The sequence below is a fragment of the Alligator mississippiensis genome, chromosome 14 (assembly GCF_030867095.1).
Source record: "Alligator mississippiensis isolate rAllMis1 chromosome 14, rAllMis1, whole genome shotgun sequence".
In the NCBI taxonomy this organism is placed as follows: Eukaryota; Metazoa; Chordata; order Crocodylia; family Alligatoridae; genus Alligator; species Alligator mississippiensis.
In genome coordinates this window covers 18,626,491-18,643,264 of record NC_081837.1, presented here as the reverse complement: position 1 = coordinate 18,643,264, position 16,774 = coordinate 18,626,491, and the positions used below count along the sequence as shown (strand labels likewise).

Below are 16,774 nucleotides of genomic sequence, written 5' to 3'. Positions count from 1 at the left end.
ATCCTTACCATTTACTAATAAAAGTCAATCTGTTCTTATCAGTTTAATATCTGATATGTCCTCGATGTGAGGACTTTATATTAAATGGATTTTTGGAATTGGGAGATGGACTCGGAGCTTGCTCCATCCACTCCACGCATCGGCCTGGTATTGCAGTGCCTCCAGGAGCGGTGCACCTCCCCTCGGGGAGAACTTGCTGCTGTCAAAAAGTAGATCTTGTCGCTTCTTCAGAGACACTGGGGGGGGGCTGGTGCTAGGCAGGGACCCCTAGTAGTCTGGCAAGCGAGCTACTACTTGTCTGAAGCTTTCAAGAGGACGGGTTGGCTGTCTGTCTGGAGGAAAGCGGTCCCTCTGCCTGTACCTGGATGGAGAATGCGGGCAGCAGCGTGCAGCTGAGGAGGGTGTCAGGGGCAGCCTGCTTGGTGACCCCCTGCGAACAGCTCTGTTGCAGCGGAAATCCTCTGTCACAGCAGAAATTGTGGGCTTTAGGATGCCAGAAAGCTGTGGATGTTGTCATCACGCTGTTATGAAGCAAAACGAACTAAACTGAACACAGGCGGTACGGTACGTCTCAGAGATCAGATGCGAGCCAGAACTGAAAGCTGGAAGGCCTGGGAAGAGCCAGAGGCCGCCACAAAACCAAGGCGAGGCTTCTGGAGCACTATGCGCTACACACCAAAAGCACTGTTCTAGTGGTTGGGTGTGAACAACTGAGAGGCTCCACACCCGGAACTGAAAAGGCTTGGCTCCATTTAAATTGTCCTCGACTCCTTCACAGGCAACAACACCTCTCAGTTGTTCTCAGCTAGTTCACACCCAACAACTAGAACAACGCTTTTGCATGTGGCCACCAGCCATGAGGCGCCAGGCACGCTGTTGTAGGGGGCAGTCTTGAATATGAGCCTTTGGCCAGGAGGTGGGGTTTGTGCATCTCCCCTGCCCACGGAGGGCACTCCTTCCTCCCACTGCACCGTCCATCTTCCCCTGCTCAAAGGCCACACGACGACAAAACTATGCATGCACTCACCACGTAGTTGGTGTGTGGCGCATAGTGACTAGCTAAAAAACAGACTTGTTTTTAGCTAGTCACTCAGCTAATACATTCTGATTTTTTTTTTGAACTGTTACTTGAAAGCAAAAGTGAACGTGACTAATTACTAACAGTTAAGCATACACTAGTAGGTATACATTCTTGTCTTCATAAGAGTAAGCAGACACACCCAAACCCGATATACTTAAGGTAGTTGTGAGGTCCAGGAAGTGTACAAGAGGCAAGGATTGGTGTGGGTGATATCTTTTATTAGACCAACTGCATGGTTGGAATAGATTAGTCAAGCTTTCAAATGCAATGCATCCTTCAAGATATCACCCACAAAAACCCTTGTCTCTCACATACCTCCTGGATCATCACAGCTACAACATCATTCCAACAGCAGGAGAACCAATGATTTTTTTGGTGATGTCTTTCATCAGACCAACTCTATAGCTGCGAGAGCTGTTAGATAAGCTTTCAGACATCAAGTGTCTTTCCTCAAGTCCAAAAAACCTTGCCCAACAGCTCTCCCAACTATACTAAAGAGAGCACAAGAAATCCTTGCCTCCGACTCCATGTAAATGCAAACAGTCTGCTTGGAGGCACAGAGGAAAACTGTGAACTAGGTGTGAAGAGGAATTATCATTATAGGATACAAGAAATGCAGTAAAATAGTTCAAGCACCATGCAGGCTTACCCAGAGACATCAACATTTTTCACATACTGCAATACCTGCTATTTGAATATGAAGCTCAAAAGATGAACACCAAAGCCTGGTTCCTACTAATCACAAGTTTATTGCCATGGCAAACAAAAGCGCAAAATAGTTCTACAAGGTAAAATATACAGTCCTCTGCAGAGGGAACAGGCCCACTAGCACTATCAAAAGATGTTCATTAGCACACTGCAGGTTACATGAAAAGTACCAACTTCTATTTAATACAGTTTTTCCAGACAAGACAAAAGCACTATCAGGCTGAAGAGGACAATTACTGCATTCCCTTCTGTGATAAAGACAAAGGTAGGAATTAGACCTAATACAGAACAGTTAACTATTAGACATTACCGCAGCCTCAGAACATGTTATTTCCAGTTTTAAATTACAGTCTGAGATGAGGAGACTGACAGAGAATTAGAGGCAGTGAACTGGCCAATGTGCTGCAATAGCCAATTAGAAGGGTAATCAGCTTATACTGGCAAATACGAAGGGGACATTAAGGCAGTTAACATTTTATTTCAATTAAAACTTCTACAACTGACACTTCAGGTCCCAATGAAAAACTGCATCTTATAAGATAGACTGTTTTTCTTTCCCCAAACACAAGGCCTAAAAATATTCCCTAATCGTCACTAAAAATGTCCTTGATTCCTGATCAGAATTATCTTGGTATACTATACCATTTCAGGTTTCTAGTTGGGGGGAATACTATGAAACAAAAATATGGTTCAGTGGTAAACTGTGCAGCGATCCTGAAATACATTATGCCAGCTTTACTTTGTGGGGGAGAAACCCAACAGCTCCATAGCTAAAGCAAGCCAAAATACCAAAACTTCTAATTCAGTGACTCTCCACCAAGGTGACTTGAGCTCCTCTGAAGGCAGCCATAGGGTGCCACACAATCACCCTTAGTGCTGGCAGACAGGAAAATAGGATTCAGAAGTAGGGGTCTACCAAATTCAAGATTTTCGCAGAAACCATGACTCTGGTAGGCGTCTTGTGAAAAAGCCCAAGCTGAAAACCTGGCAGCAAGCAGGGCTGTGGGGAGGGGACGGAGGGAGCTGAAAACGGGCTGGAAGCCCCGTGTCACGGCGGGGTCCTCGCGGAGGGCCGTGACCTCCTTAAGGTCCCTCGCTCCGTGTCAGGCCGGCCCAAGGCACCCTCTAATTCTCGCCCGCCACATCTTGCTGGAAAATGTAATAGGGAGGCTGCCTATGACTCCCTGGGCACGGCTACTCGGGACCTCTGTCCCCGCGGTTCTCCCGGACCCCCTGGGGGTCTCCTGATACAATGGGTGCTTCCTAGGCACCCCAGCCTTATGGGCTATGCGTGGCTCCTACCAGCCCCTAATACCACGCCCCAAGCCTCGCAGATGTAATAGACGTCGGTATGTCTGCAGGCCCGCTTCCCGGGCCTCCTCTATGATCTAGCCCACTCTGGGCTTTCTCTAGTACCCAGCCTCTCACTGGGACTCTCGTCCAGCCCGCTCTGGGCCTCCCCTGACGGCGTGGTCCCGCTCAGGGACTCCCTAGCGGGCCCCCGGTCCTTCCCGCCAACCGCACGGGTACCCTCTCCGATACGGGCTCCCCGCGCTGCTACTCCCCGTTGTCGCGGGGGCAACCGCAGCGCCTTGCCTCTGTCTGAGGGGTGTTGCCGCACTAGCCTGCGGCCGGGCTCGCTATGCCCGTCTCGGGCTCCTCACTACGGCCCGTCTCGGGCTCCTCACTACGGCCCCGCTCTAGGGCTGGGGTCTATGCACCCCGCAAGTGATGCCCTTGCTGGCCTCCGCTGTGCCTGTCCTGGGCTCCCTAATATGGCGCTCCCCCTCTTTGGGGCTCGCCGTGCCCCCACGGGGCTTCTCAATGAAAATCGCCCCTCGCTCTGGGGCTGGGGTCTATGTACCCCGCACGCGATCCGGGGTCTATGTCCCCCGTCTGCAACCTACTTACTGGTCGTGCCCGCGACCCACTGGCCGCGCTCCTCGCCGCCAGTTGCTCCCGCACTGGCGTGCAAGCTGCGCCTTCTTCACTGGCGCTGTGAAAATAATGCGCCCTCTTGGCGCTAGCCAGCGCCCTCACTGGCGCTAGGGCACCCCACACTCTCTGGGGTCCCTATGAGGACACTGCGCCCTCTTATGAGGGCAATGCACCCTCCTGCGCTAGGGCTCCCCACACTCTCTGGGGTCCCTATATGAGGTACCTATACGGTACCTAGTATTGAGGCCTCCTCCAACCCCTACAGCCTCACCCAAGCCTCCGGGTGTAATATCACAACGTCAAAGCAAAACCACAAGCCCCTAGGCTGTAACCCAAACGCAAATTCAAGCCGTCCGGCTGTAACTCCAAACACAACCCAAAGCCGCCCGGCTATAACTTAACATCGTGGCTTAACCTTCGCTCGAGCGGTACTTGCTGTTAGCCTCGGGAGCTCCTGCCTCTCTGGCTGCTGGCAGAGAACTGCTAGCCTGGCTTCGGCCCTGGGCTTTATAAGGGCCAGGCCCTGCCCCCTGCTGGCCAGCTGGCTCCCCTTAGTTGCTCCGGCAACCCGCAGCTGTGCTCAACTGGCTCTGCCAGGGCTCTCTCCCTGGCAGTTTCCCCTCTCTAGGAGCAGGCACCGAGGTGCCCTGCGACACCCTGGTCCTGGGGGGAGTGAGGGGGGAAGCAGGGGCAGGCTGGACTGAGAGTTTCTCTGCAGAGCATGACAGGCCCCTCCCACGTCTCCAGTTGGCTGAGGGGCCCTGGAAGCCCTGCCCCTCGCTGGAGATTGAGAGAGGGCCATGGGTTGGGACTCCCAGGGCCCCTCAGCCAGAGGTGTGGGGGGGCCTGCCATGTGCCACCGTGAAAATGGCGACCGCCACTGCACTCGCATCGCAGAGTCGGGGGGAAGCCCCTGTGAACGAGGTAGGCCCCATATTCATAAGGTAAAGTCAGAGATTTCAAGCAGGAATTCAATATTAAAGACGTTCTGACCTGCCCTGGCTTTTCTGAGTTGGTTGCAACAGAAAAATTGCCATTATTTTTCTGTAGTTAAAAAAAAAAAGGTAGAAGCTAAGACCTGGAATTTTCCAAGCCAGGTCTTCAGTCTAAAAAGCGGAGGAACACAGTACTAATTAAGAGCTGATTATGAAAAGTCTTTAGGAGGAAAATTTGGAGAAAGAGCAGCACAAGAACTACAACTTTGACAAACAGGATGTTAACATGCAAGCCAAGCGTCTGTTTAATTCGCATTTTTACTTGAAAGGTTATAAGAAAAGTTCCTACACACCAAAGAGCTACTCAGCACAGCTCACAAAGACATGCACAAGGACCCAGAGGGACGGCCTTCCATCTTCAGCTCCCTCTGTGCAAAAACGAAGTTTCTTTCCTACCCGTGGGGACTTTTTACCGTCTTGTACCACCTACACTTTCCCCAGAGCCTAATGAAGGGACTTTGATCCCGAAAGCCTGCAGAAAAGGACAGTTTTCTTGCCATTTTCCAGTTGGTCTAATAAAAGGTATCATTTTGGAACCCAGAGTTCTAGTTTTTTGTATATAAGAAAAGTTAGCAACTTTGCAGTCATATATGAAAGCCTAGAGCTACAATAAGAGACCTTGTGATTTGCACCACTTAGCAGCACTGTGAGCAATCATATAAATTAGAGGTGCACTGATACCTTGGTCTCATATCGGATCGGTACCAGTACCAAGAAAATTCGCTGTATCGGATATCGGGCCCAATGGGGCTGATAATTTGGCTGATAAATGCCTGTGCTGTGCGCAGTCACAGCACAGCACTCAGGAAGCAAGAAGCGCATCTGGCAGCGTGGAGAGCTGCCTTCAGCTGGCAAGTCCGGTGTGGTGGAAGGGGAGGGAAGCGGCATGTGGGGGGCAGATCAAGGCTCTCGCTGGTGATGGAGGGGGCGGGGGCAGGTGCTGTCCAGGCGGGGTGGAGAGGGGGAGCTGCAGCTTGTGGTGGGGGGAGGTGGCTCCCACTGCTACTTGCACTCTGGGAGGGCACGGGGGGGAGGGGGTGCCCCTTGGATCTGTGCACGGCAGGGTGGGCTGCAGCCGGGGCTGCGTGGAGCTCTTCTCGGTGGAGGCTGGGCTCGGAGAGGGCGCCGGTGGCATTGGGAGGATGCTGCATCCACCCCAAATTTCACCACCGCTGTGCTCCCAGTGCCACCGCTGCCAGCAGCCCAACGCAGCCCCGGGTTTTCCTGGTGCGTGGGTGGAGGTGGGGCGTTGAGCCAGGGCTGCACCGAGTGGCTGGCGGTGGTGGCGCTGGAAGCAGAGCCCTGGCAAAATTTGGGCTGAATGCAGCATCCTCCCAGCGCTGCCGGCACCCACTCCAAGCCTAGCCCCTGCCGAGAAGAGCCCCACGCGGTCCTGGCTGCAGCCTGCCCCGTCCCACACAGATCCAGGGGGGCACATGTCCCCCCGGTGCCTTCCCGGGTTGCAAGCAGCGGTGACAGCCGGGCCCCCATCACAAGCTGTGGCTCCGTCCCCTCCACCCTGCTTGGGCAGCACCTCCCTCTGCCTCCTCCCTCACCACAGGCGGGGTTGATCTGCACCCCCGCCACGCCCCTTCCCCTTCTCCTTCCACTTCCCCTTCCACCAGACCGGACTTAACCAGCTGGAGGTAGCTGTATCGGAAACCAGATCGGTATCAGCCAATATGCCTCCTTAAATATCAGCTATCGATATCGGCCCCAGAAATCTCTATCGGTGCGCCCCTAATATAAATTCATAACTTTTAAAAAGTATTTTAAAGGTAGTATTTGGTTATTGTCCCAAATTTCACTAAGGTTTTAATAAACATAAGAGTATCTTACTACTCAGAAAGAGCTTAACTAATTTCCTTTTTCTCTAAAAGCTGTAAAATGATCAGCAATTCATAAAAAAGCACAAGTTTCTGGGCAAAGCCTTCAAAAGCCAGAACGACACTGCATGTTGTGTTAGAGTTTGATTGAGTATGTCAGGAACTCAGCTAAAATGTCTTTATTAAATCCAAAAGCCAAAAGCAGATACATAGTGACTTTAAGCTGGTAGTTTTCAACCTTTTTTTTTTAGTAAGTGTACCCCCGGCAGCCCCCTTTTTAAAAAGTGTACCCCCAGGGGGGTGGGAGCAGCCGGATGCAGAGCAGGTGGGGGTGGCGAGCGGTCAGACGTGGCGGGGGGTGGCAAGGGCCAGACACAGAGCAGGGGCACGGTGAGTGGCAGAGCAGCGGCAGTGCAGCTTCTGTGGGCCCTGCTCTCACGCTGCCCTGGCCCTGTGCTCCTGTGAGGCAGCAGGTGTGCTACAACTGTGCCCGCCCCTGTATATTCCCTGGGACCTTTCAAATTACCTCCAGAGGTAGGCAACACCTGCCTTAAGCAAATGCTCTAAAACACTGACAAAGAAAGTTTTGCGTTTCAAAGCTTGTCTAACTTATTTCCAACCATTCAGTTGGTCCAGTAAAAGTGATCACACCCAAAAATCCTTGCCTCTTGCATACTTCCTGAATCATCACAGGTAGAACATAACTCTAAACACACGGGTGCTCAAACCACGGGGTGCTCAAACATCACTCTAAACAAAGGCATGCCAGGGCCCCATCCATCTGTGCAGAGGGAGGCAGGGGGCACGCCAGCCCCAAGACAGCGCAGACAGGGGGCTTTGTCAGCCTCAACCCGAGCCCAAGGGCCTTGACAAGGCCCCACTACAGCGGCCGGTTGGGGGTGTGCCCATCCCCATGGCAATCCCATGGAAGGAAGAATGGCCAGGCGCCAAACCAGCCACGCAGGGAAAGAAGGCAAAGCGCCATAAGAAGAAGTGCAAAGGCCTGAACGTAGGACAGAACAGTCTCATGCACCGCTACGGGCTTGGGACCAACTGGCTAAGCAGCAGCTCCACAGAAAAGGACCTGGGGGTTACGGTGGACAAGAAGCTGAATAGGTGCCAACACTGTGCGCTTGTTGCCAAGAAGGCTAACAGCATACTGGGTTGCATTAGTAGGAGTGTTGTCAGCACTGAGGGAAGTCACTATTCCCCACTTTTCTGCACTGGTGAGGTTACATGTGGAGTGCTGTGTTCAGTTTTGTGCCCCCTGTCAGGAGGTGATGTGACTCCACCAGATTGCTGTTTGAGACATTAAGTGACATGGCTACCTGTGAGTGACATTCGGTGACGCAGTGGCGGAGGAATGTGACCTTAATATGCACCATCATGCGGACAATGCGTGATCGCTTATAGCCTAACCGATCAGAAGTTACCCCTAGAGCGTGGCTGGCTGGACCAGCATGCTGAGGCCTCCAGAATGTTCCATCAAGGGGGGACCCTGATTGGCTAGGGAGTTTATAAAGGGGACTGCGCGCCTCGGCGTGGGGTCCCCAGACGCTCCCAGACGCCGGTCCTTGGGATCTGATCTCAAAGACAGCCTGATCCCCTGTCTTGCGGTCTGGACAGACCCCTCGGCTTCTAGCTAGATTTCTAGCGTAGGCTGCTACAGCTTACAGTTAGACCACACGCAATCCGGAACGCCCTGGGTGTTGCCCAGCCAGGCATCCTACTTGTACTGCTATTACTTTCGGCTGCAGTCGACCTCCACGACTACACCTTACTTTGTCACTCGCCGCCACCATCATTTGCTCGTCTTTTCTACCCACACCACATCGTCTGTATCCACCTGCTACTGTAAATAGTCCTTGTAGTTAGTTCCTGTATTCACCAAGTTACTTCAACTCGTTAATCGTCTTGTTGGCTTGTAAGTAAACTTATAACTTTTCTTCACCTACCGTTTGTCTCAGTGTCGCGCTCATTCTCTCTCTCTCCCGTACACCTGGCATCCCCGAGCGTGTCTGGGTTGGCGTCGCTACCCAGTGCCCCACTCGACACGCAACTGCGGCCGCTTCCCAAGCACCATCTGGGAATCGTGGCCCACGTGGCGACGAGGATGGGATCGCCGAAGGAGCGAGAGAGGAATAATACCCGAGCCCAGCAGTGAGGTATCGACCTTATGATAAAGTACAAGACGTAATTCCTTTTATAACATGGAAAGAAATCGCCGAAAACAAAGATAAAGACCCCAGACGAGAATACGGGCGATGCATTAAATATGTAAAACAGAGTAGCGGCCGTGCCACGCCGTCGGACAGATTCAATTGCCCCACTCTCCGTGAGGAGAGCAGAGAGAGTGAAATCCTAACGGAGCTCAGGGAACAATTAGAGAAACAGGGGCGAGAGTCCTCCCGGTGCAGATGTGGAGGAGAAAAACAGAAAAAAGGAAAAGTTATCAATATAATGTTTAGAACAATAACTGAGCTCTTAAGACTTGCAGCGAACCAAGCCGGTGACATCGAGGCCTTGGCCCAAGGTGTCGCCGACAAGAATGCAAAACTTGCAAGGTTAAAGTCTCAAAATGGCGGCGACGCTGAGGAGAAAAACACGGTTGGCGAAGAAAAGGCGCGAAAAAACCTAACGGACGTTGCAGCGGGTAAGGAAGGCGCAGCTCACAAGATGGGAGGGGTAAGTGACATCACCCCAGGAGGGGAGGAGAACACCGGCCCCCTAGCGCCCCCCACCGTCTTACCGGGAAATGTAGGGAATGATGCTTCGGCGCCCCCTACGGTGTTAATAAAGGGATCAATCACCGACCCTCTAGCGCCACCTCCCCCACCGCCACCATACAAAATCCCCTCAGCATACCCCAGTCTTCCCCAGAAGGCCGACACCGCGAGTGCCCCCACCTTCCAAGTACATCCAATCGCCACAGTCACAACAACGGTGGAGGGTGAGGTAACCCGGACGGTTGCAGTCTACCGGACCCGGACAAGGGGGGAGATGCAAGATTTAATCAGGGAGACAAAAATCAGCCCGGAGGAGACCCCAGTAGTGTGGGTGGGGCGCCTCGTATTAAATCACGGAGGCGAATTACTCGACACGGAAGAGGCCTTTACTCTGATGAGACTGGAGCGGGGGAACACGCACGGACCAAACCCAAATTGCTAACAACTGGGTATGGCCGATACCAATAAGCGCAGTAGTAGTCCCGACCCTTTTAGCACAAATTCACAAGCGGCATGCAAACCCACCATCTCATCCGACGCCGCTGCAGTTGCTTTATTCCATAGCTGGCACGAGTTACCTGATATGGAACAGAGGTACGGCCAGTGACGCTAGATGAGCGACAACGGCGAGAGTACTGGCCGCACCGTTGGTGCAGGGAACCAGGCAGAGCTCCCGTGGAGGCGGATGCGGTGAAAGCCTGCGCAGAACTGTACGGGGGACACCAAACCCCCTTGCTAAAGGTAACGCTACACACTTTGATAGGGAGCCCCATAGGGAACATCCTTACGGAATTACCAGACCTTACAAGGACCAGCAAAGTGGAGGCGGCCACGGCTAGTCCAATCATACAAGTAGCAGAGGGGCAGGAAAAGAAACACCAATCCCCTAGGTCATCTCTAAAGATGTCCCCCAACGTTCAGTGGAAGGAGAGAACCCCGGAAGAAAAGGCTAGATTTGGGTTCCTTCTTAAAAATACTGGCCTCACACCGATGCAACTACGAAGAATAGAAGATCAAGGCCAAAAGGAACTAGCTACCCGCATGGGATTCAAATATAAAAAATTGGATCCAGACAAGAGGACCCAACAAAAAAACGAGTAGCGGCCATTGAGGCGGGCACCGGCGGCCGCTTTAGTAGCGACGAGCGCCCGTATATAACTTTAACTATACAGAAATTAAGCAGTCGAGAGGAAACGTCTGTGCGCTTTTTACTAGACACCGGCGCACAAGTTAATGTTATTAAACCCGACGTCTATCATAAAAAACTTTCGGGCAAAGCATCCACACCAGAAGACAGGCGGATGATCCAGGCTGACCTGGACAGGCTCAGCAAGTGGGCGGATGAGAATCTGATGGTGTTCAACGCCGATAAATGCAAGGTTCTCCACCTTGGGAAAAAAAACCCGCAGCATCCTTATAGGCTCGGCAGTGCTATGTTGGTTAGCACTATGGAAGAAAGAGACTTGGGGGTCATCGTTGACCACAAGATGAACATGAGCCTGCAATGCGATGCTGCGGCTAGTATAGCGACCAAAACGCTGGCTTGCATCCATAGATGCTTCTCAAGCAAATCCCGGGACGTCATTCTCCCCCTGTACTCGGCCTTAGTGAGGCCGCAGCTGGAGTACTGCGTCCAGTTTTGGGCTCCACAATTCAAAAAGGATGTGGAGAAGCTTGAGAGAGTCCAGAGAAGAGCCATGCGCATGATCAGAGGTCAGGGAAGCAGACCCTACGATGACAGGCTGAGAGCCCTGGGGCTCTTTAGCCTGGAAAAGCGCAGGCTCAGGGGTGATCTGATGGCCACCTGTAAGTTTATCAGGGGTGACCACCAGTATCTAGGGGAACGTTTGTTCACCAGAGCGCCCCAAGGGATGACGAGGACGAATGGTCACAAACTACTACAAGATCGTTTCAGGCTGGACATAAGGAAGAATTTCTTTACTGTCCGAGCCCCCAAGGTCTGGAACAGCCTGCCACCGGAGGTTGTTCAAGCGCCTTCACTGAACACCTTCAAGATGAAACTGGATGCTTATCTTGCTGGGATCCTATGACCCCAGCTGACGTCCTGCCCTTTGGGCGGGGGGCTGGACTCGATGATCTTCCGAGGTCCCTTCCAGCCCTAAGGTCTATGAAATCTATGAAAAAATGTCAAAAATAATATTCGTACAGGGGCTCCCTGCAGTTGCCAGTACTCCTGTGATAAGGTTTAAAGTCAATGGCAAGACCCTATCTGGGACCCTAGGGGGCATAAATATCTTAGGGGTCCCCGGAATTAAATCTTTGCGACTACAACAACATCTTATCTCAGCCCTACCATTAGAAATCCTGGAGACGGAGAGACACCGACCAATCGTTAAGAACCCGACGTCGTGGCGATACGAGCCGATAGCGACAAAAGAGCATCTACGGGCATCCATTGAGAAGCTGCTACAGAGCCTTCAACATCACGGCTGTATAACAGAGGTGAAATCTTCCACTTACCTCTCACCCGGGTGGGGCATACCAAAGCCCGGGAGGCCATCAGAGGCCCGGCTAGTGGTTGATTACCGGCAGGCCAACCGCCGATGCGCCTTACTGCAAATGCCTGCAAATCATACGATCAAAGAAATCATACAAGACGTTACAAAGGCCCAGGCCGGGGGTGAATGGTGGGCAGTAACATTAGATTTAAAAGATACGTTTTATTCAGTCCCAATGATAGACGACCAAGGAATATTAAATATGTGTGTCGGTGGCAAGATATACGGATGGAATGTATGCCCACAAGGATACCAAAACTCCCCAGCTCTTGCAACTGCTATGATGAATAACAGCATCCAATCTTTCAGAAACATCTATGCAGGCACACAAGAAATCAACATCTGGACCCATGTAGACGATGTAGCAATAATGGGACGTCACCGGGAAGCCGTACACCAAGCAGCCACGAACCTAAGGGCCCATCTGTGGAGGGAAGGTTGGAAGATAAACGACGAGAAGTCTATGAACGAACCAGCTAACAGCTTCACGTTCCTGGGGACTCATTTTGAAGGTCAGTACCGTTCGGGTACTACACATAACACTATGCCTACATATACAAAACGACCAAAGACCAAGGCTGATTTTCAAGCCCGGCTGGGACACCTAAATTGGCTCCGAAATTATGTAGCACCTCCACATCTTAAAGTGGTACAGCGTATTCAACAACAGCTCCGGAAAAAGCCTAGGAATCGAAAGCCATGGACGAATTATGACCAGAGGGCTCTAGAATCAGTACTAACTGAGGTGACTAACACTCGCCTGACGGTGCCGTCAGAAAACGCTCCTCTAAACGTCTACGTAGGGTTCACAGAAGAACACATTTGGGCCACTGCTAGAAACACTGAGGCCGAACACCCAGCGTACATGGGTCGCCGCACCCTGCAAGAGCATCAGCATAGATATGGGTGCCTAGCAAAGGCCATGTTGGCTACCCAACTGGTAGAACACTTAGCTCCATATACGGGAACTCTGATTGCACCGGGAGGGTCACTCTTAACATCGTTAAACCCTGGCAAAATCCACCCAGAGTATCCGGGGACTGCGAAGACATGGTGCGCAGTAGTACTGAGATTTCATTACTACTGGTCAGGATGGAGAGTTTTAGAGGGAGATTTACCCCCGAGTGAAGACGAAGAGTCCCTCATGCCTAAGTTATATGGGACAACGGAACCAGGTTGGGTGGCATCAGATGGGACCTCAAGAGAAAACGGGGCTTACGGATTTTATTGTAAGCCCTGCCAACTCACTAAAATCTATAACACACATAACAGTGAATCAGTTCAGGCGACGGAGCTGAGGGGATTCCACCTAGCCCTCGAGCACATTCGAGGCTGCCATGATAACACCTTGCCAGTTCCTGTAATTACAATTGATTCCGAGTACATCTATAGAATCATGACCAAAACTGCTAGGGCTACAGAGCATCTACAAATCTGGGAGGACATCAGAGAAACCCTGCTACAGCTCGAGACATTACCACTGATAAAACACACCCGGTCGCACCGGGGGGACACAGACCCAGCACATCAGGTCACTGATCAAGCTCTTGCACAAAGAGTAGTATCGAGATGTACAGAAGCGGTCCAATCAATCCAAATGAGTAATAAGAATAGTCAAGGTACAGTGGACGACCAATTATTCTTAAAGTGGCTTCATGAATTCTGGGGGCATCCCAGTGCTGCCAGAGCCCGAATCCGATGGCAATTAGATGCGGAGAAGGGGCCTAATATAAAACGTTGGCGAGAAATAGTGCAGGCATGCCCCACCTGCGCTAAAGAAAAACCGAGACAACATAGACACAAATATGGAGCTTTCAACACCGAGTACTTCTCACCGGGAAAAACCTGGCAGATTGATATATTAGGCCCCCTACCAGAGGCGAAAATACCTAACAAGGGCTTAGCTATAGTAGACCTAGGAACAAGACAGCTCCTTGTCCTCCCGCTCACAAAAACAACTGCAATAAAGGTCCAAGACAGTTTAATAAATGCACGCGCTCGTTGGCAAGTGCCAGCTGAAATACATTCAGATGGAGGGCCGCCTTTCACCTCTAAAGTTATTGAGCAATTTGCGGCCAAACATAATATCAGTTGGCATCACCATTTACGATACCATCCCCAATCCAACGGGGTAGTTGAGAGGCATATCGGCCTCTATAAGGAGAACCTACGCCTACGGGGCAATGGTAGTTACAAAAATTGGATCAAATTCAATGATGAAGTCCTAATCTCACTAAACAAAGTCAAAGATTTATGGCAGGAAAGACCAGCGGTTACACCACCTACTTGGAAACCTTGCTACAACGAAAAAGAAAGAGTATGGCTAGCAGTACCCACGGCCATAACAACGCGACCGACGCCTCTCCCTGGGACAGTTGAAAAAACAGGAAGTTATCCTAATACTTACTTTATTTCCCTAACAGCAGCCACACCGCCACGCACCATCCTGGCCCACCATAATTGGTTGAGCCGAAGGAGTTAGGGGGAGGGTTTCCCAATTAATAATCGGGCGCAACATTGTATATATATATATACATTTATACTAATTAGGTGATGTTTTCTTTTCAGATACCTCCTATTTTAATGGGCAAGTCATCCCCAGCCTGTCGTCTAGCAGCCTGCCTGGGGTCGCCAATAGTGCAAGGATGGTGACAACTTTCACCACCATCCACCTGTTCCTGCTCCTAACTCAAGCAACACCAGAGCCGAGCGCTGAGGAGGACCCGCTACATCGGAACTCTGTGCTCCGGATGATTGAAATCTGGGCGAATGCCACCGGCCCGCATCCAGAGGGGGTCACCGCTTGCATCCCGAAGCCTGCAGCAATCGAGGACAATGTTCTAGAGGCGTATGTTACTCCCCTTAATATCGCAAAATGGTTTTCAGAGGTACGAGGACCATTGTGCGGAACCTCTATTTGTAGAATCAATGGTCCCATACCTTGCCCAGGTTGCCAAGTAGTTTCTTTTCCCGACTATACACGCATAAGAGGGAATAAAATGGCGGCGTACTACTGGCCGTCAGGTCAGATAACGGAGAAAAACATCTCTAGCCTAAACTGTAGGAGTTGGGGACTAGGGAGTAACAAAGCAGAGCCAACTGATTGTCATCGTATCCCCTGGGGGGCTCGAAAGTGGGGCACCGATGAAGATCAAGTGCAATTCCTACCATGGCAAGCCCATAGTCTCCAACCTTCATGGTTCCTTTTCCTTAATAGCACTCCCATGCCAGAGGGAGGGTGGAATGTAAGCAGAGGGGTAAATCTCACTATTTTCCACGGGACACATCAGCTGTTAAGTGCCTTCTTCCCATTGAGACAAGCGGAAGTGCGGCATTTAGAAAGCCGCAACCTAACACACCCCTACTGCACACCTAAAATCCAGGCCCTTTGGTGTCGTAGAAAGGGGCTACCGACCAACGCACCCCGAGGACTCATGTGGGCATGTAACAACGATGTACTATATACTGCTCTACCTGCTCGCTTTGATGGGGCTTGCTTTATTGCCAGCGTAGAACTCCGCCCACCTCTTGCTACAAACACTTCCAACCCATACACTCCCTGGTTCGCACACACTGAGGCCAGGGGAAAACGCTCCGCTACCACTTGGTCCAGAATGACCTATAGCCAACAAGTAGGCAAACGTTTTGAATGGGCAATGGAAGGGTTGTTCCTTTGGTATGTAGGAATCATGAGAGCTCGGGAGGCCATTGTAAAATTAGCAGAGGAAGTAGAAATAGGCTTCAATGCCACCAATGAAGCTCTATTCCTGCTAAACAAGCAGTTACAAGAAACCTCAAGGATGACTATGCAAAATCGACTTGCCCTCGATGCTATGTTACTTCATAATGGAGGAGCATGCAAATACCTAAATTTATCTGATGAGTATTGCTGTATTTCAATTCCTAATGTGACCGTACCGCTAACGGCTCAACTGGAGTTAATTAAAAAGGCCGCTAAAGGTGCTAATGCCATAGCGAAAGTAAGCAGTGGTTGGCTCGCGGACCTTTTTTTCCAGTTTTGGTTGGAGTTTTTCCTCGTTAGCAACGTGCATACTCGCCCCATTATTAACCCTGTGAATACCTCTATTCAGTTGTTTATTGTGTGTTTGCGTAGGATGTTGTGTCGTTGATTCAGTCAAAAAGAAAGTCATAACACCATCAGCCTTAGTCTACGCTCAAATACCTAATCCTTCCGAAGACAAGGACTTTGAGTATGTGTCTATGACCAGTATTAGATAAATTAATGATGTATTCGTGTTCAATCATATAACAATCTGGCAGTAGTCAAGGGGGCATGTCAGGAGGTGATGTGACTCCACCAGATTGCTGTTTGAGACATTAAGTGACATGGCTACCTGTGAGTGACATTCGGTGACGCAGTGGCGGAGGAATGTGACCTTAATATGCACCATCATGCGGACAATGCGTGATCGCTTATAGCCTAACCAATCAGAAGTTACCCCTAGAGCGTGGCTGGCTGGACCAGCATGCTGAGGCCTCCAGAATGTTCCATCAAGGGGGGACCCTGATTGGCTAGGGAGTTTATAAAGGGGACTGCGCGCCTCGGCGTGGGGTCCCCAGACGCTCCCAGACTCCGGTCCTTGGGATCAGATCTCAAAGACAGCCTGATCACCTGTCTTGCGGTCTGGACAGACCCCTCGGCTTCTAGCTAGATTTCTAGCGTAGGCTGCTACAGCTTACAGTTAGACCACACGCAATCCGGAACGCCCTGGGTGTTGCCCAGCCAGGCATCCTACTTGTACTGCTATTACTTTCGGCTGCAGTCGACCTCCACGACTACACCTTACTTGTCACTCGCCGCCACCATCATTTGCTCGTCTTTTCTACCCGCACCACATCGTCTGTATCCACCTGCTACTGTAAATAGTCCTTGTAATTAGTTCCTGTATTCACCAAGTTACTTCAACTCGTTAATCATCTTGTTGGCTCGTAAGTAAACTTATAACTTTTCTTCACCTAC

The 16,774-nt window shown here is 51.1% G+C and overlaps 1 protein-coding gene and 1 pseudogene across 1 annotated transcript in view; both read left to right on the top strand.

Annotated features, from left to right (window-relative positions):
• On the top strand, window positions 1–181 carry LOC132245249 (U2 spliceosomal RNA; annotated as a pseudogene).
• The window catches only part of LOC132244829 (uncharacterized), a 27,614-nt gene extending 10,840 nt beyond the window's left edge, over window positions 1–16,774 (top strand). Inside the window, exon 3 of the mRNA XM_059717351.1 lies at window positions 14,362–16,774. Within this exon, the coding sequence (XP_059573334.1) occupies window positions 14,362–15,923 (1,562 nt within the window). The 3' untranslated portion in view covers window positions 15,924–16,774. The remainder of the gene's footprint in view (window positions 1–14,361) is intronic.